Source organism: Scyliorhinus canicula, chromosome 28, assembly GCF_902713615.1.
Source record: "Scyliorhinus canicula chromosome 28, sScyCan1.1, whole genome shotgun sequence".
In the NCBI taxonomy this organism is placed as follows: Eukaryota; Metazoa; Chordata; class Chondrichthyes; order Carcharhiniformes; family Scyliorhinidae; genus Scyliorhinus; species Scyliorhinus canicula.
The window spans coordinates 13,630,395-13,654,655 of NC_052173.1; the positions used below are offsets into that span (position 1 = coordinate 13,630,395).

Sequence of the window (24,261 nt, forward strand, 5' to 3'; positions counted from 1 at the left end):
AAACTCTCACTATAGCACTCAAATGCACCCAAATTCAGCACTCCCTCAGTCACCAAACTCTCACTATAGCACTCAACTGCACCCAAATTCAGCACTCCCTCGGTCACCAAACTCTCACTATAGCACTCAACTGCACCCAAATTCAGGACTCCCTCAGTCACCAAACTCTCACTATAGCACTCAACTGCACCCAAATTCAGGACTCCCTCAGTCACCAAACTCTCACTATAGCACTCAACTGCACCCAAATTCAGCACTCCCTCAGTCACCAAACTCTCACTATAGCACTCAAATGCACCCAAATTCAGCACTCCCTCAGTCACCAAACTCTCACTACAGCACTCAAATGCACCCAAATTCAGCACTCCCTCAGTCACCAAACTCTCACTATAGCACTCAACTGCACCCAAATTCAGCACTCCCTCAGTCACCAAACTCACTATAGCACTCAACTGCACCCAAATTCAGCACTCCCTCAGTCACTAAACTCTCACTACAGCACCCAAATGCACCCACATTCAGCACTCCCTCAGTCACCAAACTCTCACTATAGCACTCAACTGCACCCAAATTCAGCACTCCCTCAGTCACCAAACTCTCACTATAGCACTCAAATGCACCCAAATTCAGCACTCCCTCAGTCACCAAACTCTCACTATAGCACTCAACTGCACCCAAATTCAGCACTCCCTCAGTCACCAAACTCTCACTATAGCACTCAACTGCACCCAAATTCAGCACTCCCTCAGTCACCAAACTCTCACTATAGCACTCAACTGCACCCAAATTCAGCACTCCCTCAGTCACCAAACTCACTATAGCACTCAACTGCACCCAAATTCAGCACTCCCTCAGTCACTAAACTCTCACTACAGCACCCAAATGCACCCACATTCAGCACTCCCTCAGTCACCAAACTCTCACTATAGCACTCAACTGCACCCAAATTCAGCACTCCCTCAGTCACCAAACTCTCACTATAGCACTCAAATGCACCCAAATTCAGCACTCCCTCAGTCACCAAACTCTCACTATAGCACTCAACTGCACCCAAATTCAGCACTCCCTCAGTCACCAAACTCTCACTATAGCACTCAACTGCACCCAAATTCAGCACTCCCTCAGTCACCAAACTCTCACTATAGCACTCAACTGCACCCAAATTCAGCACTCCCTCAGTCACCAAACTCTCACTATAGCACTCAACTGCACCCAAATTAAGCACTCCCTCAGTCACCAAACTCTCACTATAGCACTCAACTGCACCCAAATTCAGCACTCCCTCAGTCACCAAACTCTCACTATAGCACTCAACTGCACCCAAATGCAGCACTCCCTCAGTCACCAAACTCTCACTATAGCACTCAACTGCACCCAAATTCAGCACTCCCTCAGTCACCAAACTCTCACTACAGCACTCAAATGCACCCAGGTTCAGCACTCGGTACAAACCTGAGTGATATAGCCAGTAATCACAATTTTGGCAAATATGGATGCGCGTCACTCAGTTTAGGATTCCACAAACATAAATATGACCAGTGACCAGATATGTCAGGCAAGTCCCCCTCCAAGTCACTCACCACCCTGACTGGGAAATATATCACTGTTCCTTCACTGTCACTGGGTCACAATCTCAGAACTCCGTCCCTAACAGCACTGTGGGTGTACCTACACCACATGGACTGCAGCGGATCAAGAAGGCAGCTCACCACCACCTTCTTAAGGGGCCATTAGGGATGGGCAATAAATACTGGGCCGAGCCAGCGATGCCCACGTCCCAAGAACGAATAGAAATATTTTCTTAAATTATCTGTTTTCAATGATGTTCGTTGAGGAACAGGTATCAGTCAGGACACCGGGGGAGAACGCTCCTTCCTGGGATGATCTATTATAGTCACTTGAGAGGGCTGATGGGGCCTTGGTTTTAATGTCTCAGATGGCGCCTCTTCAGTTTAGCACTCTAATTGAAATCTGCAGAATAGGCTCCTGTACTTCTCCCACCCGCTGGAACAATGTGAAGTTGGTGGGAATCATTACTGGTCTCAAAGGACGAAGACCAGATGTGATGACCATGCCAAGGGGCTGGGAGACCATTGTAGTGCCCAGGTGGTCAGGGACATGGCCAGAAAGTGCCCTGGCACCGTCAACCTGGTACTGCCAGGTTGGCACTGCTAAGGGATGGGGTCTGAAGGGGGTTGGGCTGAAGTGGAGCCTTGAAGGGGGGTGGGGAGGCCATTTGCGGCTCCATAATGGGATGTCGCTCACTTGGGTGGTGGGGATGAGGCTGATCACAGCGATTGGGGAGGGTCTTTACTGGCGATTGGCAGGGGGGGGTTCTGCAGAATGGTCTTAAGGTTGGGGTGCCCTTTAAAATGGCAGCTCGATCTCTGAGGAGCCGGACCTGCTGGCACGGTGGCACAGTGGTTAGCACTGCTGCCTCACAGCTCCAGGGACCTGGGTTCAATTCCAGCCTCAGGTGACTGTGTGGAGTTTGCACGTTCTCCCCGTGTGTGCGTGGGTTTCCTCCAGGTGCTCCGGTTTCCTCCCACAGCCCAAAGATGTGCAGGTTAGGTGGATTGGCCATGATCAATTGCCCTTTAGTGCTCGAAAGGTTAGACGGGGTTACTGGGTTACAGGGATAGAGTGTAGGTGTGGCGTTAAGTAGCGTGCCATTTCCGAGGGCCGGTGCAGACTCGCTGGGCCGAATGGCCTCCTTCTGCATTGTAAATTCGATGATCTTTGCGATACACGCACGTCAATCACGACACAAATCACCCCAACTTCCAAAAAAATGTCTAACTGTGGGTGGATCGCACAATGTTACCCGCTGGAGACCACACTCAGAAACCTTTGGGGAGAATTGCCGCCAAGTGTGTTGGAAAAAGAAAATAGATTGTGGATGCAGAGTTTCTACTCTGAAACGTCTCAGGTTTTGACACAGTGGTGCTCTGTGTATAAGCTTTACCAAGTATCTGGTTCAAAAAAAAAACCTACCAGAAAATAATAGTCCTTTCAAATAGCTCAATGTTTTTTGGGAATGGGGTTTGTTCTTCCAGTGGCTATAATGGAAAATGGAGTTTATTTGTATCTAAAAACTGCAGTCAGGCTTTTTTTATTTCTCAATGGTTCATTCAATTCTGCAAAGTGTAAAATAATTTGGAATTAGCCCTTAGGCTAATGATGTGTGAGCCTTCCCAGTCTCACGACCGTCGAATGCATAATCACAGCACTCTTTTGTTGGTCTGGTATAGATTGAGGGAAGAAATGGGAGGGGAACGCACTGGTCAAGCCAACGAGATAAGGTGGTGAGGGGAAATGCCTCCTCAGTGTGAAGATAGCGGTTAAAACAAATTCTTTAATATACCTTTTCTGGGGGCAGCACGGTAGCATTGTGGATCGCACAATTTCTTCACAGCGCCAGGGTCCCAGGTTCGATTCCCGGCTGGGTCACTGTCTGTGCGGAGTCTGCACCTCCTCCCCGTGTCTGCGTGGGTTTCCTCCGGGTGCTCTGGTTTCCTCCCACAGTCCAAAGACGTGCAGGTTAGGTGGATTGGCCATGCTAAATTGCCCTTCGTGTCCAAAATTGCCCTTAGTGTTGGGTGGGGTTACTGGGTTATGGGGATAGGGTGGAGGTGTGGGCTTGGGTAGGGTGCTCTTTACAAGAGCTGGTGCAGACTCGATGGGCTGAATGGCCTCCTGCACTGTAAATTCTATGATAAAACCCAAAGATGTGCCGGTTAGGTGGATTGGCCATGCTAAATTGCCCCCAATCTCTGTAACTGATGTATGAAATAAGAGACCTGAAGCTGTTTAAAAGGGAAACTGAGAGGAATATTGAAATATTGAGCTCAAAAATCAGGAAAATATGCTGAACTGTTCTAAATAATTGCTCAGGCCTCAGCTGGAGTAGTCGGTGCAATTCTGGGCCCCACACTTCAGGAATGATGGTCAAGGCCTAAGAGAGGGTGCAGAGGAGGCTGACGAGAACATCACCAGGGATGAGGAGTTTCCATTAACGTGGAGACACTGGAGATGCTGGGGTCAGTCTCCTTAGAGCAGAGAAGGTTGCGGGGTGATTTTTGTTGAGATGTTCAAAATTGAGCAGGTAGTGAGAAACGGATTCCACTGGCAGGAGAGGTGGCAGCCAGATGGTGCAGATCTCAAATAATTGGCAAAAGAACCAGAGGGGGAGATGAGGGGAACAATGTTTTCTGCGGCACGTTGCTTGGGTCTGGAAGGTGCTGCCTGAAAGGGCGGTGAAAGCAGATTCCATAGTAACTGTCCATGGAATACAATGTGGAAAAGTGTGAGGTTACGCACTTTGGAAGGAGGAATGGAGGCATAGACTATTTTCTAAATGGGGAAATGCTGAGGAAATCAGAAGCACAAAGGGACTTGGGAGTCCTTGTTCACGATTCTCTTAAGGTTAATGTGTAGGTTCAGTCGGCAGTTAGGAAGGCAAATACAATGTTAGCATTCATGTCAAGAGGGCTAGAATACAAGACCAGGGAAGAACTTCTGAAGCTGTATAAGGCTCTGGTCAGATCCCATTTGGAGTATTGTGAGCAGTTTTGGGCCCTGTATCTAAGGAAGGATGTGCTGGCCTTGGAAAGGGTCCAGAGGAAGTTCAGAAGAATGATCCCTGGAATGAAGAGCTTGTCGCATTAGGAACGGTTGAGGCCTCTGGGTCTGTACTCGTTGGGAGTTTAGAAGGATGAGGGGGGAATCTTATTGAAACTTACAGGATACTGAGAGGTCCAGATGGAGTGGACGTGGAGAGGATGTTTCCACCAGTAGGAGAGACTAGTACGCGAGGGCACAGCCTCAGACTGAGGGGACGATCCTTTAAAACAGAGATGAGGAGGAATTTCTTCAGCCAGAGGGTGGTGAATCTGTGGAACTCTTTGCCGCAGAAGGCTGTGGAGGCCAAATCACTGAGTGTCTTTAAGACAGAGATAGATAGGTTCTTGATCAATAAGGGGACCAGGGGTTATGGGGAGAAGGCAGGAGAATGGGGATGAGAAAATATCAGCCATGATTGAATGGCGGAGCAGACTCAATGGGCCGAATGGCCTATAATTCTGCTCCAATGTCTTATGGTCTTATAAGAATCTATATCGTGATAATGATATTTGCTATATTTAAACATATAGAAATATATATTCTGCAACACTAGAGACTGGCGAACCATAATGATTACTGCTCAGGACCTCTGTGCTGGAACGGTACTTTGGCACTCTGTCACCAATAGCATGTTCTCTGCTTTAGATCAGCTCCCAGATTAGTGTTTCAAAATGGATTTTGTTGCACCTTATGCTTTAACTCACTTTGACTTCCATACCAGGGCAAAACCACATTAAATACCATCTTCTAAGCTTTCCAGAATAAAAATAATTCTTGTCAAGGTATACGCTACTTCGAACACACTTAAAAGTAGTGCACGTGATATATGACTGCTTTAAATGTCTTTTCTTAACTTGTGATACAGATCGGCAATGCACTGGGGACCAGGGGAATACCAAGGTGATTACATTTCTGAGAGAGACTTTCAGAACTCGCTCGTGACTCACTCGTGACTAACTCGTGTTTTCACCAAAAACCAGGGGCATGGGAATTCCCCCAACCACTCTTCCTCCACACACGATCGGTTGCTCATGAGTACGTTTGAAGAGCTGCAAGATTTAGGACTCTCATCGTACTAGAAAAGCCCACAAAACACCCAACAGGAGTCCCAAGCTTTCGAGAACTTCAGGACAGGACGCCATTTTGGCCCCTTTTGGGCCTAGCTGTTCCGCCATTCAATGTACCTTAACTCCAGCTACCCGCCATGGTTCTGCGACCATTCATCCCCTTAACCGACAAAAATATATCCATCCAGTTTTGAAATGTTCAATTCAGCCCAGCGTGAAGGGGTTCCAGCTTTCCACTGTCCTTTGTGTGAAGAAATTCTTCCAGACATCACCCCTGAACAGACTAACTCCCAGTTTTAATCTTACATCCCACTTTTTACCAGAGGAAAGTCTCTTTCTACCTATCTGAGTGAATCCTTTAATCACCTCTTCTTGAGGTCAGCCCTTAATCTTCGATACACGAGAGAATACAAGTTTAGTCGATACAACCTGTCCTCATAATTTAACCCTTTTTTACTGCACTACCCTCTATTATAATAATAATCTTCATTAGTGTCACAAGTAGGCTTACATTAACACTGCAATGAAGTTACTGTGAAAAGCCCCTAGTCGCCACATTCCGGCGCCTGTTCGGGTCACAGAGGGAGAATTCAGAATGTCCAATTTGCCTAACAGCACGTCTTTTGGGACTTGTGGGAGGAAACCGGAGCCCCCGGAGGAGACCCACGCAGACACGGGGGGAGAGCGTGCAGACTCCACACAGTGACCCAGCGGGGAATTGAACCTGGAACCCTGACGCTGTGAAACAACAGCGCCAACCCACCATTCCTGGGTACCCACTATTTCGCTCCTTCACTGCTATTTTACCAGAGAGCCCCTTTCCCGAAGTGAAGTTACTTTTAAGCTTTTTGAAAAATTCTTTGACTGACTGCATTCTGCTTTGCGTTCATGTTAAATTACACTTGCATGTGTTCTGTGCTCACTGGACATCGAACAGGCGTGAAATTGGGGTCTACGATTAAGAGTTCCCAGCAGGCAGGTCAGCTGGTATTTGGCAAGGTGACCACCTACTGCCCCCTGCCAGCAGGGACTTCATGGTGCATTGTGTAGAGATAGCTAGTCTTTCCAAAATGGTGTTGAACCAAGATCCCTTGGGTGGAAGTCAAAGATTCCATGCCACAATTCTGAGACAAGTGATGCAGTTACCCCTGATATCTTGGCCAATGTTCTTCCCTCGGCCAACATCACAAAAACAGATTATCCAGTCATGATCATGTTGTTTGTGGGAGCTTTCTGTGCAGATTGAATTCCCCATTTCCTACACAGTGGTTAGCACAATTGCTTCACAAATCCAGGGTCCCGGGTTCGATTCCCGGCTTGGGTCACTGTGCGGAGTCTGCACGTTCTCCCCTTGTCTGCGTGGGTTTCCTCCGGGTGCTCCGGTTTCCTCCCACATGTCCCAAAAGACGCGCTGTTAGGTGAATTGGACATTCTGAATTCTCCCTCTGTGACCCGAACAGGTGCCGGAATGTGGCGACTAGGGGATTTTCACAATAACGTCATTGCAGTGTTAATGAAGCCTACTTGTGATAATAAAGATTATTATTATAATTGGTCATGAAAGGTGCTATAGAAAAGTCTCACACATATATATTATACAACATATATTATCTATATGTATGTTTTATAACGTTCTTGTTCAACGTCAAGCTAAGAAAACTAATGACATATGAAAGTATAATTCACAAAAGCTTAACAGAATATCATTCAGATTTCGAGGCTTCTGTTTAACCCATATGTTTTGTGATACATTGTTTGAGATGAATTTCCAACAGTTTCTTCTATTATCACAAGAGGAATTGAACATGAAAGTCAGGATGTTCTGCTTCAGTTATGCAGGGAATTAGTGAGACCACATCTGGAATACTGGGAGCAGTTTTGGGCTCCTTATTTCGGGAAGGATGTAACTGCGTTGGAGGCAGCTCAGAGGAGGTTTTACTGGATTGATCCCTGGAATGAGCGGGTTGTCTTATGAGGAAAGGTTGGACAGATTGGGTTTGTTTCCAGAGGAGTTTAGAAGAGTGAGGGGGTGATTTGATTGAAGTATTTTAGATCCTGAATGGTGTTGACAAGGTGGATGTGGAAAGGACGTTTCCTCTTGTGAGTGAGTCCAGAACGAGGGGGAAGTGCTTTAAAGTGAGGAGCCACCCTTTTAGGGCAGAGAGGAGGAGAATGTGTTTCTCCCAGAGGGCTGTGCGACTTTGGAACTCTCTGCCTCAGAAGGGTGGCACAGTGACTCAGCGGTTAGCACAGTTGCTTCATAGCGCCAGGGTCCCGGGTTCGATTCCCGGCTTGGGTCACTGTCTGTGCCGAGTCTGTACGTTCTCCCCGTGTTTGAGTGGGTTTCCTCCGGGTGCTCCGGTTTCCTCCCACAGTCCAAAGATGTGCAGGTTAGGTGGATTGGCCATGATAAATTGTCCCTTAGTGTCCAAAGATGTGCAGGTTAGGTGGATTGGCCATGCTAAATTGTCCCTTAGTGTCCAAAGATGTGCAGGTTAGGTGGATTGGCCATGTTAAATTGCCCCTTAGTGTCCAAAGATGTGCAGGTTAGGTGGATTGGCCATGTTAAATTGCCCCTTAGTGTCCAAAGATGTGCCGGTTAAGTGGATTGGCCGTGTTAAATTGCCCCTCAGCGTCCGGGGATTTGCAGGTTAGGTTATGGGGATATTAGCACAGCTGCCTCATGGCGCTGAGGACCCGGGTTCGATCCCAGCTCTGGGTCACTGTCCGTGTGGAGTTTTCACATTTCCCTCGTGTTTGCGTGGGTTTCACGTGGGTACTCTAAATTTATAGAAAAAAAGTTTATGGGGATAGGGCGGGGTGAACATGGGTCGAGTGCTCATTCAAAGGGTCGATGCTGACTTGACGGGCCGAATGGCCTACTTTGTCTACTGTAGGGATTCTATGATGGAAGGCGGAAGAGGCGGGGTCACTGAATTTTTTTAAGGTGGAGGTGGATAGATTCTTGTGAGGCGAGGGGGTCAAAGGTTATTGAGGGTTGGATGGGGATGTGGAACTCAACACAAGCAGATCAGACATGATCTTATTGAATGACGAAGCAGGCTCGATGGGCCGAATGGCCTCCTCATGCTCCTATCGCAATTTTTGATCAGTTTTAAGGAATTAAAACCTAATTGTTAAGAAATCAAATGGCAATTAATAAGCAACATGAAAGAATTAGCATTAAAGAAGTTATATGAATTATGCTTTCATACGTTGCTTACAGATTGATTCTATTGTGGGCACATCCAAAGTTGTTAAAGTTTAACATTGCACAAGGTCATCCTGAATGGGGGAAAAAGTGTATGTCGAGTCAAAGTGACAGTTGCAATGAAAAATGACCCGTAAAAAATGTTTCTGAACCCTCACAAAAATGTGACTACATCAGTCAAACTATGTGGACTAAAAATTTATTTTGCCCAATGTGTTCTTCAGTACCGCATATAACATTCCTCTGTCCATTGCTTCAGCGCAGATACCAATCCATTTACTCCCAGTAGCGGTTTGCAGCATGAAAACAGGCCCTTCTGCTCAGCTTGTCCATGCCTCCCCGTTTTTACCACTAAGCTGGTCCCAATTGCCTGCATTTGGCCCACATCCCTCTGTACCCACCCTGCCCATCGAACTGCTTCTGGACCCTTTTGTATCTCCCCCTCTGACCGTGAAACTATGCCTTAGACTCCAATCTCACCCGATGGGTAATAGAATCATGGAGGGACGCCCTGTTCATGTGTTACGCACATTTTCCCATTGGTCACTTCAGGCATGCTATTATTAATGCTTGTCAGCTGACCTTTGACCTCGGTGGGGGGGGGGGATTCATGGAATGAGACTGGCCAGTGGCTGCTTGTGTGCGATTGGACTGTGGGAGGCGAATCTCAGTTGGGACTCTCCCAGGCACAAGCAAACAAGAGCACAGATTATGATGTCTTTCCTGAGCGTGGATGATGAGTGAGATCAGTCAGCAGACCAGGAATACAGGACCACACACCATGGGAAGCCGCAAGACTGAATTTTACAGGAGAAATGACTGCTTCTTAAATCCAACAAGCTACTCTTCAATCAGCCTGTATTTTCAATAAAGCGTTTGCCAGTGCTGCCGCTTTTTCCCTCAATTGTTGCTGCTTAACAGGGGGGGGAGGCTGTTCAATATATATACTGTGAGAAAACGCTTTGAAAGTGTACAGCAGCAGATCGGAGTCAGTCCCGATGAAAGAAGTGACAACCGCAAATATGAGCAAGTGGCCAGTGACCCATTGCACAACACAATACGCCCTTTAAACACTGAATTTTCCTGGCGCCCTGCCAAAATCAAATCTGTTTCTCATCACATAACATTGACAACACAGATATTCAGAACAGCTGTGACACTGGATCCTAGGAAGGGGTGGGGTTGGGAGTACAGAGGCACCCGAGATAGTTGTTTTGCAGATGTTCTGGCATCCTACCAATGGGCCAGTTGCTTGGCAACCGTCTATCGTTGTCAGATGAGCATTTGTTTTTGCTCAGGTGGCGAATATTTGATTTGATTTGATTTTATTGTCACGTGTACCGAAGTACAGTGAAAAGTATTTTTCTGTGGCCACGGGAACGTACACAGTACGTACATTGGAGGCACAAGAATAATCAACAGTGTTATGGGAGAGGTGTTTTCAGAACCCCAAAATGTATCATGGAGTTCAACCAACCCCCACCTTTAATGTATTGTTGCTTTTGAAGCACACGGCTTGTTCCCCAGGTGTAGTATTACAATTGTGGACACGTGGTTTTTAAAACAAAACAATGTTTATTCCATGAACTCAAATTAACCTTTTAAATAAACATTGGATCTCTTAACACCCCTTACTTCAAAGATAACCCCAAAAATAATACAACACTATCCAATCCTGCAAACAGTTCCTTTACACATCCAACAGGCTTAACAAACCTTCAAAAACAGACATGAGGTTACATTCAATATATTTATAGTCTTTGGATTGGCAGACATCAACAGACCAGCTCGGTGTTTCTTCCTGCAACTCTCAGCAAAACACGCAGACACTCCCAGCTGCTCTCTCAAACTGAAACTAAAAACCCAGAACTAACCTCAAAATGGCCGAACTGAGCTCAGCTCCACCCACTCTCTGACATCGCTATTTTCTTCAAGGTACATTGCTTAAACATTCATTTCTTCAAGGTACTCTCACATGACAGAGAACATTGACAAATGGTACATCGACAAACAGTGATTGGTTACAGTGCAGAACAAGGGGCCAAACAAAGCAAATACATGAGCAAGAGCAGCATAGGGCGTCGCGAATAGTGTTCTGACAGGGAACAGATCAGTCTGAGGGGGAGACGTTGAGGAGTCTGGTAGCTGTGGGGAAGAAGCTATTCTTATGTCTGGATGTGCAGGTCTTCTGTATCTTCTGTCTGATGGAATATAGAATGTAGAACATAGAAAATACAGCACAGAACAGGCCCTTCAGCCCACGATGTTGTGCCGAACTTTTGTCCTAGATTAAGAACAAATTAATCTACACCCCATCATTCTACCGTAATCCATGTACCTATCTAATAGCCGCTTGAAGGTCCCTAATGTTTCCGACTCAACTACTTCCACAGGCAGTGCATTCCATGCCCCCACTACTCTCTGGGTAAAGAACCTCCCTCTGACATCCCCTATATCTTCCACCATTCACCTTAAATTTATGTCCCCTTGTAATGGTTTGTTCCTCCCGGGGAAAATGTCTCTGACTGTCTATCTATTCCCCTGATCTTCTTATAAACCTCTATCAAGTCTCCCCTCATCCTTCTCCGTTCTGATGAAGGGTCTGGGGGAAGGCAATGCCTGGGTGGGAGGGGTCTCTGATAATGCTGTCTGCCTTGTATAATATTGTAAATGATCTATTTTTTAAAAAGTCATCCCGTGCCTATATAATGGAGTGATATCTTTATACAAGGCCATTGTTCTTCTGTAGTGTTTGATTGCGGCATAGTCTTCATTGACTTCTAACGGAGAAAAAAAGGCACCCTCTCCATGATACACCTCACTGTTTTGTGAGGACAGAGCACACTGTCCTTCCAGCACTGGGCTCAGAGGTTGAATCTGGCAGGGATAGGCACAAGGCTGGATTCTCCGTCAGCGGGATCCTCCGTTTCGCCAGCAGGGCACTCACGCCTGCGGGTTTCCCAATGGTGGGGGCGCGCCCCACCAGAAAACGGGTGCAGCGGGATGGAGAATTCCGCCCAAGATTTCTCTTGGTTCTGAGGGAGGGGACGATGTAAAGAAATCTGAATGCAGACAGAGGTGGACAGCATCTAAATATTCACTCTTATAAATTGTCATTCTCGCTCTTGAGAGTGGTTGGTGTGGAAATTGAGTCAAACCACATTGGTTGGAATCTTCTGTGGGTCAGGTTAAGTTGTGTGAGCCAAGGAGAGATATTTGATTGGTGCTAAAATCTAATGTGAGTGCTTGTCATACAACACTGATGCAACATGTGGAAAAGTGTATTGCTTTCCAAACCCACATCCCTTGCCTCATAGAATCTCTACAGTGTAGAAGGAGGCCATTCAGCCCATCGAGTCAGCACCAACCCTCTGAAAGAGTATTCACCCAAGCTCACACCCCCGCCCTATCTCATTAACTCCTTAATCGCACCTACACATCCTTTTGGACACTAAGGGGCAATTTAGCAAAGTCAATCCACCTAACCTACACATCTTTTTGGGCACTAAGGGGCAATTTAGCATGGCCAATCCACCTAACCTACACATCTTTTTGGGCACTAAGGGGCAATTTAGCATGGCCAATCCACCTAACCTGCACATCTTTGAACACTAAGGGACAATTTATCATGGCCAATCCACCTAACCTGCACATCTTTGGACACTAAGGGACAATTTAGCATGGCCAATCCACCTAACCTGCACATCTTTGGACACTAAGGGACAAATTATCATGGCCAATCCACCTAACCTGCGCATCTTTAAACACTAAGGGGCAATTTAACATGGCCAATCCTAACCTGCACATCTTTGAACACTAAGGGACAATTGATCATGGCCAATCCACCTTACCTGCACATCTTTGAACACTCAGGGACAATTAAATATGGCCAGTCCACCTAACGTGCACATCTTTGGATTGATGTCATGTGACATTGAGCCAACTTTAGCGCCCCTTCTCCACTCTGGTTAAAATCAGCCAATGCAGCCTGGACTGGCAATGGATCCTGTCACCTTGTCGGTTTGACTCATTTCCAGAAAGGAACTGAAGACACCTGGGGAGGCGGATTTGTAATATCGCATCCGCTCACTGCTTGGATATTCAACCTGATGTGAAAATGTGGATGTGTGCAGAGAATGCAGATTTTTTTTTAACCTCTGCGTTACATCCGACTGTCAAGGTAGATCTGTTGACCAGGACGTCTTTGGTAACCTCCTCTCCTCATTGCTCATTTCCATTTGTTCACATAGCGCACGGTTCAGAAAAATGCCAAGTATGTCTGCCTCGCAAATAAAGACTGCCCTGTAGATAAACGGCGACGGAATCGATGTCAGTTTTGCCGATTTCAGAAGTGCCTTGCCGTGGGAATGGTAAAAGAAGGTAAGCATTTGGACACTTCAAGATATATATATATTTGTTTATACATAGTATTGTTTTTTTTTAAAATAATTTTTATTGGAATTTTTTGAAAAAAAAATATATCAACAGAACAATAATAATAACAATAATATTGGTGGTCAACCGTTATTTCACTTGTCACATCCGCCTCTCAATTATCAATTTTAGCCACCAGTATGATTAATTTTACTGTAATGTAAGATATAATTCAAAACAAATACAATACAAAAATAAAGTACGTTTGCCCTTGAGAACGCAAGTCAGCTCCTCACATATTCCCTGGAGGTATTCATGCAATGGGGAAGTAACAGTTTCAAAATCTGTTCCCTCCCACCCCTTACTATCATCTGTTAGGGTCTGTCCCACATATCTTTCTGATAAGTTACTGATCTATGCTTTGGTGGCTTGCTTTCAAAAATCACTGTACTTATTAACATGCGAATTGAGACAAAGGCTATTCAAAGCAGGGTTAGCAGAACCATGTGAGTAGAAATGGGGAAAAGGTGACGAGGAGGTGAACTTTCAGCTGATGGATTTGGTAGACATGACCAAAAAAGCACTGGTTAAGCCAGAACATTGGGCTGGGCACCCTGAAGATAAGTATGTCGCAGATAGGGCATGTCAAGGGTATTCATTCCAGTTAAAGATGAACGTAGGAGCAGGAAGAGGCCATTCGGCCCCTTGAGCCTGTTCTGCCATTCAATTCAATCATGGCTGATCTGTATCTTTCCTCCATCTAATCCGCCTTGATTCAGTAAATTCTTAAAAGCCTCCCCTAACAAAAATCTGCCAACCTTAGTTCAGATGCTTTTTCCAGCCTGGAAGCTTACAAAGCAATTGGATTTGAATTTTTTACCACGGATTACTTACAGCTACTTAGAGACATTTTGTTCCTTTTGAAGTATCGCTGTCCTATGAGCTTCTAGAAAACATACTTTGTCAAAGCTTAAGGGATAAATTACCTACCAGGGTAATGGCTACATTACAGTTGCCACATTGGCAATGCTCTTCCTTAAATATTTGAACTGTTCAAAACCAAATGTTGTTGTTGTGGTAATCCTGGTGAACACGCCGTTTGAGGATTTCCTCCTCCACAGCTGGTCTCCACATTCAATGTTTGTCTTTCCACGGTCAGGCCTTTGACACCAGTGGTCTCCGTTCCTGCAGCCGGCCAATGGAGTTTCCCATTGTGGGCCACCCCATGCCGTCGGGAAACCCGCGGGAATGGGTGCGTTGCCAGCGGGGCAGAGGATTCCGCCGACTGAGAATCCCGCAGGTCATTGCCTCTATAACTAAACCGAGAACAGAGGATTGCTGGAGAAATGGATAAAGCGTTGGTCCTCTAATACGGTCATATTGGCTCTTGTCTCCTCCCCACTGTCATTCCTCTTCTTTTGCCTTTTCTGGTGGCTGGGACAGTTCACGTTTTGTTCAATTCCAGAGCTCAGAGCTGATGACCGTGAAAGCAGAAGTTCATGGAAGAACTTCTTCTTGGCATGGGGAGAATGATGGGATGGCTTCCAGTCAAAGTCTTTCTGAAGTTCAGGCTTTCGTTTTGGTACTTCTTCCTTCTAAGCTCAAGATGGTTTTCTCTGGGACGGTTGTCTACCTTCTTTGCAGACTCAGCATCATTTCAGGTTCACATGCGCCGGTGGTGACGTCAGCGGCCGCTGACGCTCCGGCGCATGCGTGGACTCACGACGACCAGCGAAGGCCTTTAGGCCAGCCCCGATGCCGATCGGTGTAGCGCCAAAGGCCGTTGGCGCCGGTTTTGGTGCCAGTCGGCGGAGCGGGAGCCACTCCGGCGCGGGCCTAGCCCCTAAAGGTGCGGAGAATTCTGCACCTTTGGGGAGGCCCGACGCCGGAGTGGTTGGCGCCACTCCGCTACGCCGGGACCCCCTGCCCCGCCGGGTAGGGGCGAATTTCGCCCCTGGTTCCTAAGATCCACTCAGTGCCGAGGAGTCTGGCTTCTCCTCTCCAAAATACAAAACCTGGGAACACAGTGGGCTGGATTCTCCGTTTGAGAGACTAAATCCCCACGCCGGCGTGAAAACGGCGTTGTTTTACCCAGGAAAACTGGCACAAAACGGCCACCAATTCGCCGTTTTACTGAGGGCTAGCAGGGAGGCAGCAAAGAGCTCCCAATGGCCGAAGGCCATGGATACATGTCGCGGGGGACTCCGAGAGTACGCCGCTTTTCAGGGGGCAGAGCATCGCGAAAGCGGCGCCGCCTCCGATTTTGGCGTCATTGGGGATTCTGCGCCTCGTCGCTGAACGCGGTTTTGGCGTCGGGGAGCGGAGAATCCAGCCCACTTGTACTGGCAAGCACGCTGTTTCAATCTTGAGTCTTCTGCTTAAAGGCACATCCCGATTTGGGGTCCATGGACCAAAATAATAAAAAATATTTAGCATCAAAGGAAATAAACATGAAGAACTCTTACACCGAGGACAAATAACCTGGGGATAAATTAACAAATAAAATGCTGGTTGAATATTTAGGTTATCACACACTGACAGTGCAAGATGGAAGCTCCTGTCCATGTGGTCACCGTTATGGATTGGGCTCTCTTCGCTATTTCTGCTCCTGTCCAATGTAAAAACCAGCTCCTAGAGACAAGCCTATGCTCACCTTTGAACTGAAGACTGGTCTTAGACACAAAGAAATCTGGGACCACGTTTCCCTTCCTTTACTGTTGTTAATAAACTCATTAAAATTAGTATCAGCCAACTCATACTTACCAGGTCCCCTAAATAGGTGGGCGAGCAACATCTTGAAAGACTAGGGGCGTGATTTTCCATTGGCTGACGGCGAAATTGGAAAACGTGTTTGGGCGGAGAATTGGTTCTGATGCTAAAACCATGGTGGGCGCCAATCTGACGCCAAATCGCAATCCTCCGTCACCTCGACAGCGGCGTCAATGCGTTCCGGAACGCACGTACAGTAAATGCCGTTGCATACCATTAGCGGGCTTGACACATTCTCCGGGACCTCCGCAATTCTCGGCCTCCATCGGAGTGAATTCCCGACGGCGCGGTTCACTTGTGCTTTCAAAAATGGGCGCAATTCTCCGCACTCACGACGGTGCGGAGAATAGCGGGGGTCGTAAATTTTTACGGCCACGCTAGTCCGACGCCCTCCCGCTATTCTCCCCCACTCCCCCACGCCCAACTCCCGACACGAATCGCTGCCGCCGTGTTTTTACGGCCAGCAGCGATTCTCAGCTGGCCGATGGGCCGAGTTCCCAGCCCTTTACGGCCGTTTTTAAGGAACGGCAAACACACCTGGTCTGGCCGTTCGTAAAAACGGCCGTAAAGTCCCGATTTTGGCAACCATGGCACCGATTGGCACGGCAGTACCACGGCACACTCACCCCCACACACACGGGCAGTGGGTCCGATTCCCGCGCACTCTTTGTCCTTCCGCCGCCCCGCTGTATCAATTCGCGGGGCGGCTGAGGGGCATCCCGGCCCGCGCATGCGCGGGTTTTGCGCAAATGCGCGATGACGTCATCCGCGCATGCGCGGGTTGGAGTCTTCCAATCTGCGCATGCGCGGCTGACGTCATGTGACGTGTCAGCCGGCGCAAACTCTGGCAAGCGGGCTTAACGAAATTCGGGAGTGTAATGAGTGTGTGTGGGGAGTGTAATGTGTGTGTGGCTGGGATGAGTGTGTGTGGGGAGTGTAATGTGTGTGTGCGGCTGGGATGAGTGTGTGTGGGGAGTGTAATGTGTGTGTGTGTGTGCGGCTGGGATGAGTGTGTGTGGGGAGTGTAATGTGTGTGTGTGTGCGGCTGGGATGAGTGTGTGTGGGGAGTGTAATGTGTGTGTGTGGCTGGGATGAGTGTGTGTGGGGAGTGTAATGTGTGTGTGCGGCTGGGATGAGTGTGTGTGGGGAGTGTGATGTGTGTATGCGGCTGGGATGAGTGTGTGTGGGGAGTGTAATGTGTGTGTGGGGCTGGGATGAGTGTGTGTGGGGAGTGTAATGTGTGTGTGTGGCTGGGATGAGTGTGTGTGGGGAGTGTAATGTGTGTGTGCGGCTGGGATGAGTGTGTGCGGGGAGTGTAATGTGTGTTCGAGGCTGGGATGAGTGTGTGGGGAGTGTAATGTGTGTGTGGGGCTGGGATGAGTGTGTGTGGGGAGTGTAATGTGTGTGTGCGGCTGGGATGAGTGTGTGGGGAGTGTAATGTGTGTGTGCGACTGGGATGAGTGTGTGTGGGGAGTGTCATGTGTGTGTGTGGCTGGGATGAGTGTGTGTGGGGAGTGTAATGTGTGTGTGCAGCTGGGATGAGTGTGTGGGGAGTGTAATGTGTGTGTGCGGCTGGGATGAGTGTGTGTGGGGAGTGTAATGTGTGTGTGTGGCTGGGGTGAGTGTGTGTGGGGAGTGTAATGTGTGTGTGCGGCTGGGATGAGTGTGTGTGGGGAGTGCAATGTGTGTGTGGGGCTGGGATGAGTGTGTGTGGGGAGTGTAATGTGTGTGTGAGGCTGGGATGAGTGTGTATGGGCAGTGTAATGTGTGTGTGCGGCTGGAATGAGTGTGTGTGGGGAGTGTAATGTGTGTGTGTGGCTGGGATGAGTGTGTGTGGGGAGTGTAATGTGTGTGCGGCTGGGATGAGTGTGTGTGGGGAGTGTAATGTGTGTGTGCGGCTGGGATGAGTGTGTGTGGGGAGTGTAATGTGTGTGTGTGGCTGGGATGAGTGTGAGTGGGGAGTGTAATGTGTGTGTGTGGCTGGGATGAGTGTGTGTGGGGAGTGTAATGTGTGTGTGCGGCTGGGATGAGTGTAATGCGTGTGTGCGGCTGGGATGAGTGTGTGTGGGGAGTGTAATGTGTGTGTGTGAGGCTGAGATGAGTGTGTGTGGGGAGTGTAATGTGTGTGTTCGGCTGGGATGAGTGTGTTTGGGGAGTGTAATGTGTGTATGCGGCTGGGATGAGTGTGTGTGGGTAGTGTAATGTGTGTATGCGGCTGGGATGAGTGTGTGTGGGTAGTGTAATGTGTGTGTGCGGCTGGGATGAGTGTGTGTGGGGAGTGTAATGTGTGTGTGCGGCTGGGATGAGTGTGTGTGGGGAGTGTAATGTGTGTGTGTGGCTGGGATGAGTGTGTGTGGGGAGTGTAATGTGTGTGGAGCTGGGATGAGTGTGTGTGCGGCTGGGACGAGTGTGTGTGGGGAGTGTAATGTGTGTGCGGGGAGTGTAATGTGTGTTCGAGGCTGGGATGAGTGTGTGGGGAGTGTAATGTGTGTGTGGGGCTGGGATGAGTGTGTGTGGGGAGTGTAATGGGTGTGTGCGGCTGGGATGAGTGTGTGGGGAGTGCAATGTGTGTGTGCGACTGGGATGAGTGTGTGTGGGGAGTGTCATGTGTGTGTGTGGCTGGGATGAGTGTGTGTGGGGAGTGTAATGTGTGTGTGCGGCTGGGATGAGTGTGTGGGGAGTGTAATGTGTGTGTGCGGCTGGGATGAGTGTGTGTGGGGAGTGTAATGTGTGTGTGTGGCTGGGGTGAGTGTGTGTGGGGAGTGTAATGTGTGTGTGCGGCTGGGATGAGTGTGTGTGGGGAGTGCAATGTGTGTGTGGGGCTGGGATGAGTGTGTGTGGGGAGTGTAATGTGTGTGTGAGGCTGGGATGAGTGTGTATGGGCAGTGTAATGTGTGTGTGCGGCTGGAATGAGTGTGTGTGGGGAGTGTAATGTGTGTGTGTGGCTGGGATGAGTGTGTGTGGGGAGTGTAATGTGTGTGTGCGGCTGGGATGAGTGTGTGTGGGGAGTGTAATGTGTGTGTGTGTGGCTGGGATGAGTGTGAGTGGGGAGTGTAATGTGTGTGTGTGGCTGGGATGAGTGTGTGTGGGGAGTGTAATGTGTGTGTGCGGCTGGGATGAGTGTAATGAGTGTGTGCGGCTGGGATGAGTGTGTGTGGGGAGTGTAATGTGTGTGTGTGAGGCTGAGATGAGTGTGTGTGGGGAGTGTAATGTGTGTGTTCGGCTGGGATGAGTGTGTGTGGGGAGTGTAATGTGTGTGTGTGGCTGGGATGAGTGTGTGTGGGGAGTGTAATGTGTGTGGGGCTGGGATGAGTGTGTGTGCGGCTGGGACGAGTGTGTGTGTGGGGAGTGTAATGTGTGTGTGGGGAGTGTAATGTGTGTGTGTGGGGCTGGGATGAGTGTGTGTGGGGAGTGTAATGTGTGTGTGTGGCTGGGATGAGTGTGTGTGGGGAGTGTAATGTGTGTGTGCGGCTGGGATGAGTGTGTGCGGGGAGTGTAATGTGTGTGTGTGGCTGGGATGAGTGTGTGTGGGGAGTGTAATGTGTGTGTGCGGCTGGGATGAGTGTGTGGGGAGTGTAATGTGTGTGTGCGGCTGGGATGAGTGTGTGTGGGGAGTGTAATGTGTGTGTGTGTGGCTGGGGTGAGTGTGTGTGGGGAGTGTAATGTGTGTGTGCGGCTGGGATGAGTGTGTGTGGGGAGTGTAATGTGTGTGTGGGGCTGGGATGAGTGTGTGTGGGGAGTGTAATGTGTGTGTGGGGCTGGGATGAGTGTGTGTGGGGAGTGTAATGTGTGTGTGCGGCTGGGATGAGTGTGTGTGGGGAGTGCAATGTGTGTGTATGGCTGGGATGAGTGTGTGTGGGGAGTGTAATGTGTGTGAGGCTGGCATGAGTGTGTGTGGGGAGTGTAATGTGTGTGAGGCTGGGATGAGCGTGTGTGGGGAGTGTAATGTGTCTCTGCGGCTGGGATGAGTGTGTGTGGGGAGTGTAATGTGTGTGTGCGGCTGGGATGAGTGTGTGTGGGGAGTGTAATGTGTGTGTGGGGCTGGGATGAGTGTGTGTGGGGAGTGTAATGTGTGTGTGTGGCTGGGATGAGTGTGTGTGGGGAGTGTAATGTGTGTGTGTGGCTGGGATGAGTGTGAGTGGGGAGTGTAATGTGTGTGCGGCTGGGATGAGTGTGTGTGGGGAGTGTAATGTGTGTGTGCGGCTGGGATGAGTGTGTTTGGGGAGTGTAATGTGTGTATGCGGCTGGGATGAGTGTGTGTGGGGAGTGTAATGTGTGTGTGCGGCTGGGATGAGTGTGTGTGGGGAGTGTAATGTGTGTGTGCGGCTGGGATGAGTGTGTGTGGGGAGTGTAATGTGTGTGTGCGGCTGGGATGAGTGTGTGTGGGGAGTGTAATGTGTGTGTGGGGCTGGGATGAGTGTGTGTGGGGAGTGTAATGTGTGTGCGGCTGGGATGAGTGTGTGTGGGGAGTGTAATGTGTGTATGCGGCTGGGATGAGTGTGTGTGGGGAGTGTAATGTGTGTGTGGGGCTTGGATGATTGTGTGTGGGGAGTGTAATGTGTGTGTGCGGCTGGGATGAGTGTGTGTGGGGAGTGTAATGTGTGTGTGTGTGTGGCTGGGATGAGTGTGTGTGGGGAGTGTAATGTGTGTGTGGGGCTGGGATGAGTGTGTGTGGGGAGTGTAATGTGTGTGTGCGGCTGGGATGAGTGTGTGTGGGGAGTGTAATGTGTGTGTGCGCCTGGGATGAGTGTGTGTGGGGAGTGTAATGTGTGTGTGAGGCTGGGATGAGTGTGCGGGGAGTGTAATGTGTGTGTGGGGCTGGGATGAGTGTGTGTGGGGAGTGTAATGTGTGTGTGCGGCTGGGATGAGTGTGTGTGGGGAGTGCAATGTGTGTGTGGGGCTGGGATGAGTGTGTGTGGGGAGTGTAATGTGTGTGTGAGGCTGGGATGAGTGTGTATGGGCAGTGTAATGTGTGTGTGCGGCTGGAATGAGTGTGTGTGGGGAGTGTAATGTGTGTGTGTGGCTGGGATGAGTGTGTGTGGGGAGTGTAATGTGTGTGCGGCTGGGATGAGTGTGTGTGGGGAGTGTAATGTGTGTGTGCGGCTGGGATGAGTGTGTGTGGGGAGTGTAATGTGTGTGTGTGGCTGGGATGAGTGTGAGTGGGGAGTGTAATGTGTGTGTGTGGCTGGGATGAGTGTGTGTGGGGAGTGTAATGTGTGTGTGCGGCTGGGATGAGTGTAATGCGTGTGTGCGGCTGGGATGAGTGTGTGTGGGGAGTGTAATGTGTGTGTGTGAGGCTGAGATGAGTGTGTGTGGGGAGTGTAATGTGTGTGTTCGGCTGGGATGAGTGTGTTTGGGGAGTGTAATGTGTGTATGCGGCTGGGATGAGTGTGTGTGGGGAGTGTAATGTGTGTGTGTGTGGCTGGGGTGAGTGTGTGTGGGGAGTGTAATGTGTGTGTGCGGCTGGGATGAGTGTGTGTGGGGAGTGTAATGTGTGTGTGCGGCTGGGATGAGTGTGTGTGGGGAGTGTAATGTGTGTGTGTGGCTGGGATGAGTGTGTGTGGGGAGTGTAATGTGTGTGGGGCTGGGATGAGTGTGTGTGCGGCTGGGACGAGTGTGTGTGGGGAGTGTAATGTGTGTGCGGGGAGTGTAATGTGTGTTCGAGGCTGGGATGAGTGTGTGGGGAGTGTAATGTGTGTGTGGGGCTGGGATGAGTGTGTGTGGGGAGTGTAATGTGTGTGTGCGGCTGGGATGAGTGTGTGGGGAGTGCAATGTGTGTGTGCGACTGGGATGAGTGTGTGTGGGGAGTGTCATGTGTGTGTGTGGCTGGGATGAGTGTGTGTGGGGAGTGTAATGTGTGTGTGCGGCTGGGATGAGTGTGTGGGGAGTGTAATGTGTGTGTGCGGCTGGGATGAGTGTGTGTGGGGAGTGTAATGTGTGTGTGTGTGGCTGGGGTGAGTGTGTGTGGGGAGTGTAATGTGTGTGTGCGGCTGGGATGAGTGTGTGTGGGAGTGCAATGTGTGTGTGGGGCTGGGATGAGTGTGTGTGGGGAGTGTAATGTGTGTGTGAGGCTGGGATGAGTGTGTATGGGCAGTGTAATGTGTGTGTGCGGCTGGAATGAGTGTGTGTGGGGAGTGTAATGTGTGTGTGTGGCTGGGATGAGTGTGTGTGGGGAGTGTAATGTGTGTGTGCGGCTGGGATGAGTGTGTGTGGGGAGTGTAATGTGTGTGTGTGTGGCTGGGATGAGTGTGAGTGGGGAGTGTAATGTGTGTGTCTGGCTGGGATGAGTGTGTGTGGGGAGTGTAATGTGTGTGTGCGGCTGGGATGAGTGTAATGCGTGTGTGCGGCTGGGATGAGTGTGTGTGGGGAGTGTAATGTGTGTGTGTGAGGCTGAGATGAGTGTGTGTGGGGAGTGTAATGTGTGTGTTCGGCTGGGATGAGTGTGTGTGGGGAGTGTAATGTGTGTGTGTGGCTGGGATGAGTGTGTGTGGGGAGTGTAATGTGTGTGGGGCTGGGATGAGTGTGTGTGCGGCTGGGACGAGTGTGTGTGTGGGGAGTGTAATGTGTGTGTGGGGAGTGTAATGTGTGTGTGTGGGGCTGGGATGAGTGTGTGTGGGGAGTGTAATGTGTGTGTGTGGCTGGGATGAGTGTGTGTGGGGAGTGTAATGTGTGTGCGGCTGGGATGAGTGTGTGCGGGGAGTGTAATGTGTGTGTGTGGCTGGGATGAGTGTGTGTGGGGAGTGTATTGTGTGTGTGCGGCTGGGATGAGTGTGTGGGGAGTGTAATGTGTGTGTGCGGCTGGGATGAGTGTGTGTGGGGAGTGTAATGTGTGTGTGTGTGGCTGGGGTGAGTGTGTGTGGGGAGTGTAATGTGTGTGTGCGGCTGGGATGAGTGTGTGTGGGGAGTGTAATGTGTGTGTGGGGCTGGGATGAGTGTGTGTGGGGAGTGTAATGTGTGTGTGGGGCTGGGATGAGTGTGTGTGGGGAGTGTAATGTGTGTGTGCGGCTGGGATGAGTGTGTGTGGGGAGTGCAATGTGTGTGTATGGCTGGGATGAGTGTGTGTGGGGAGTGTAATGTGTGTGAGGCTGGCATGAGTGTGTGTGGGGAGTGTAATGTGTGTGAGGCTGCGATGAGCGTGTGTGGGGAGTGTAATGTGTCTCTGCGGCTGGGATGAGTGTGTGTGGGGAGTGTAATGTGTGTGTGTGGCTGGGATGAGTGTGAGTGGGGAGTGTAATGTGTGTGCGGCTGGGATGAGTGTGTGTGGGGAGTGTAATGTGTGTGTGCGGCTGGGATGAGTGTGTTTGGGGAGTGTAATGTGTGTATGCGGCTGGGATGAGTGTGTGTGGGGAGTGTAATGTGTGTGTGCGGCTGGGATGAGTGTGTGTGGGGAGTGTAATGTGTGTGTGCGGCTGGGATGAGTGTGTGTGGGGAGTGTAATGTGTGTGTGCGGCTGGGATGAGTGTGTGTGGGGAGTGTAATGTGTGTGTGGGGCTGGGATGAGTGTGTGTGGGGAGTGTAATGTGTGTGCGGCTGGGATGAGTGTGTGTGGGGAGTGTAATGTGTGTATGCGGCTGGGATGAGTGTGTGTGGGGAGTGTAATGTGTGTGTGGGGCTTGGATGATTGTGTGTGGGGAGTGTAATGTGTGTGTGCGGCTGGGATGAGTGTGTGTGGGGAGTGTAATGTGTGTGTGTGTGTGGCTGGGATGAGTGTGTGTGGGGAGTGTAATGTGTGTGTGGGGCTGGGATGAGTGTGTGTGGGGAGTGTAATGTGTGTGTGCGGCTGGGATGAGTTTGTGTGGGGAGTGTAATGTGTGTGTGCGCCTGGGATGAGTGTGTGTGGGGAGTGTAATGTGTGTGTGAGGCTGGGATGAGTGTGCGGGGAGTGTAATGTGTGTGTGCGGCTGGGATGAGTGTGTGTGGGGAGTGTAATGTGTGTGTGCAGCTGGGATAAGTGTGTGTGGGGAGTGTAATGTGTGTGTGTGGCTGGGATGAGTGTGTGGGGAGTGTAATGTGTGTGTGCGGATGGGATGAGTGTGTGTGGGGAGTGTAATGTGTGTGTGCAGCTGGGATAAGTGTGTGTGGGGAGTGTAATGTGTGTGTGTGGCTGGGATGAGTGTGTGGGGAGTGTAATGTGTGTGTGCGGCTGGGATGAGTGTGTGTGGGGAGTGTAATGTGGGTGTGTGGCTGGGATGAGTGTGTGGGGAGTGTAATGTGTGT

At 49.6% G+C, this 24,261-nt stretch overlaps 1 protein-coding gene across 7 annotated transcripts in view; it reads left to right on the forward strand.

Moving 5' to 3' along the window:
• The window catches only part of LOC119958223 (nuclear receptor subfamily 4 group A member 1-like), a 101,687-nt gene that overhangs the window by 32,172 nt on the left and 45,254 nt on the right, over positions 1 to 24,261 (forward strand). For all 7 annotated transcript variants that reach the window (XR_005458980.1, XM_038786627.1, XM_038786623.1 and 4 more), the window contains exon 3: positions 13,152 to 13,281. Coding sequence is in view for 6 of the 7 variants with exons in the window: in XM_038786627.1 (XP_038642555.1) it covers positions 13,152 to 13,281 (130 nt within the window). In the remaining variant the exon portion in view is untranslated. The remainder of the gene's footprint in view (positions 1 to 13,151; positions 13,282 to 24,261) is intronic.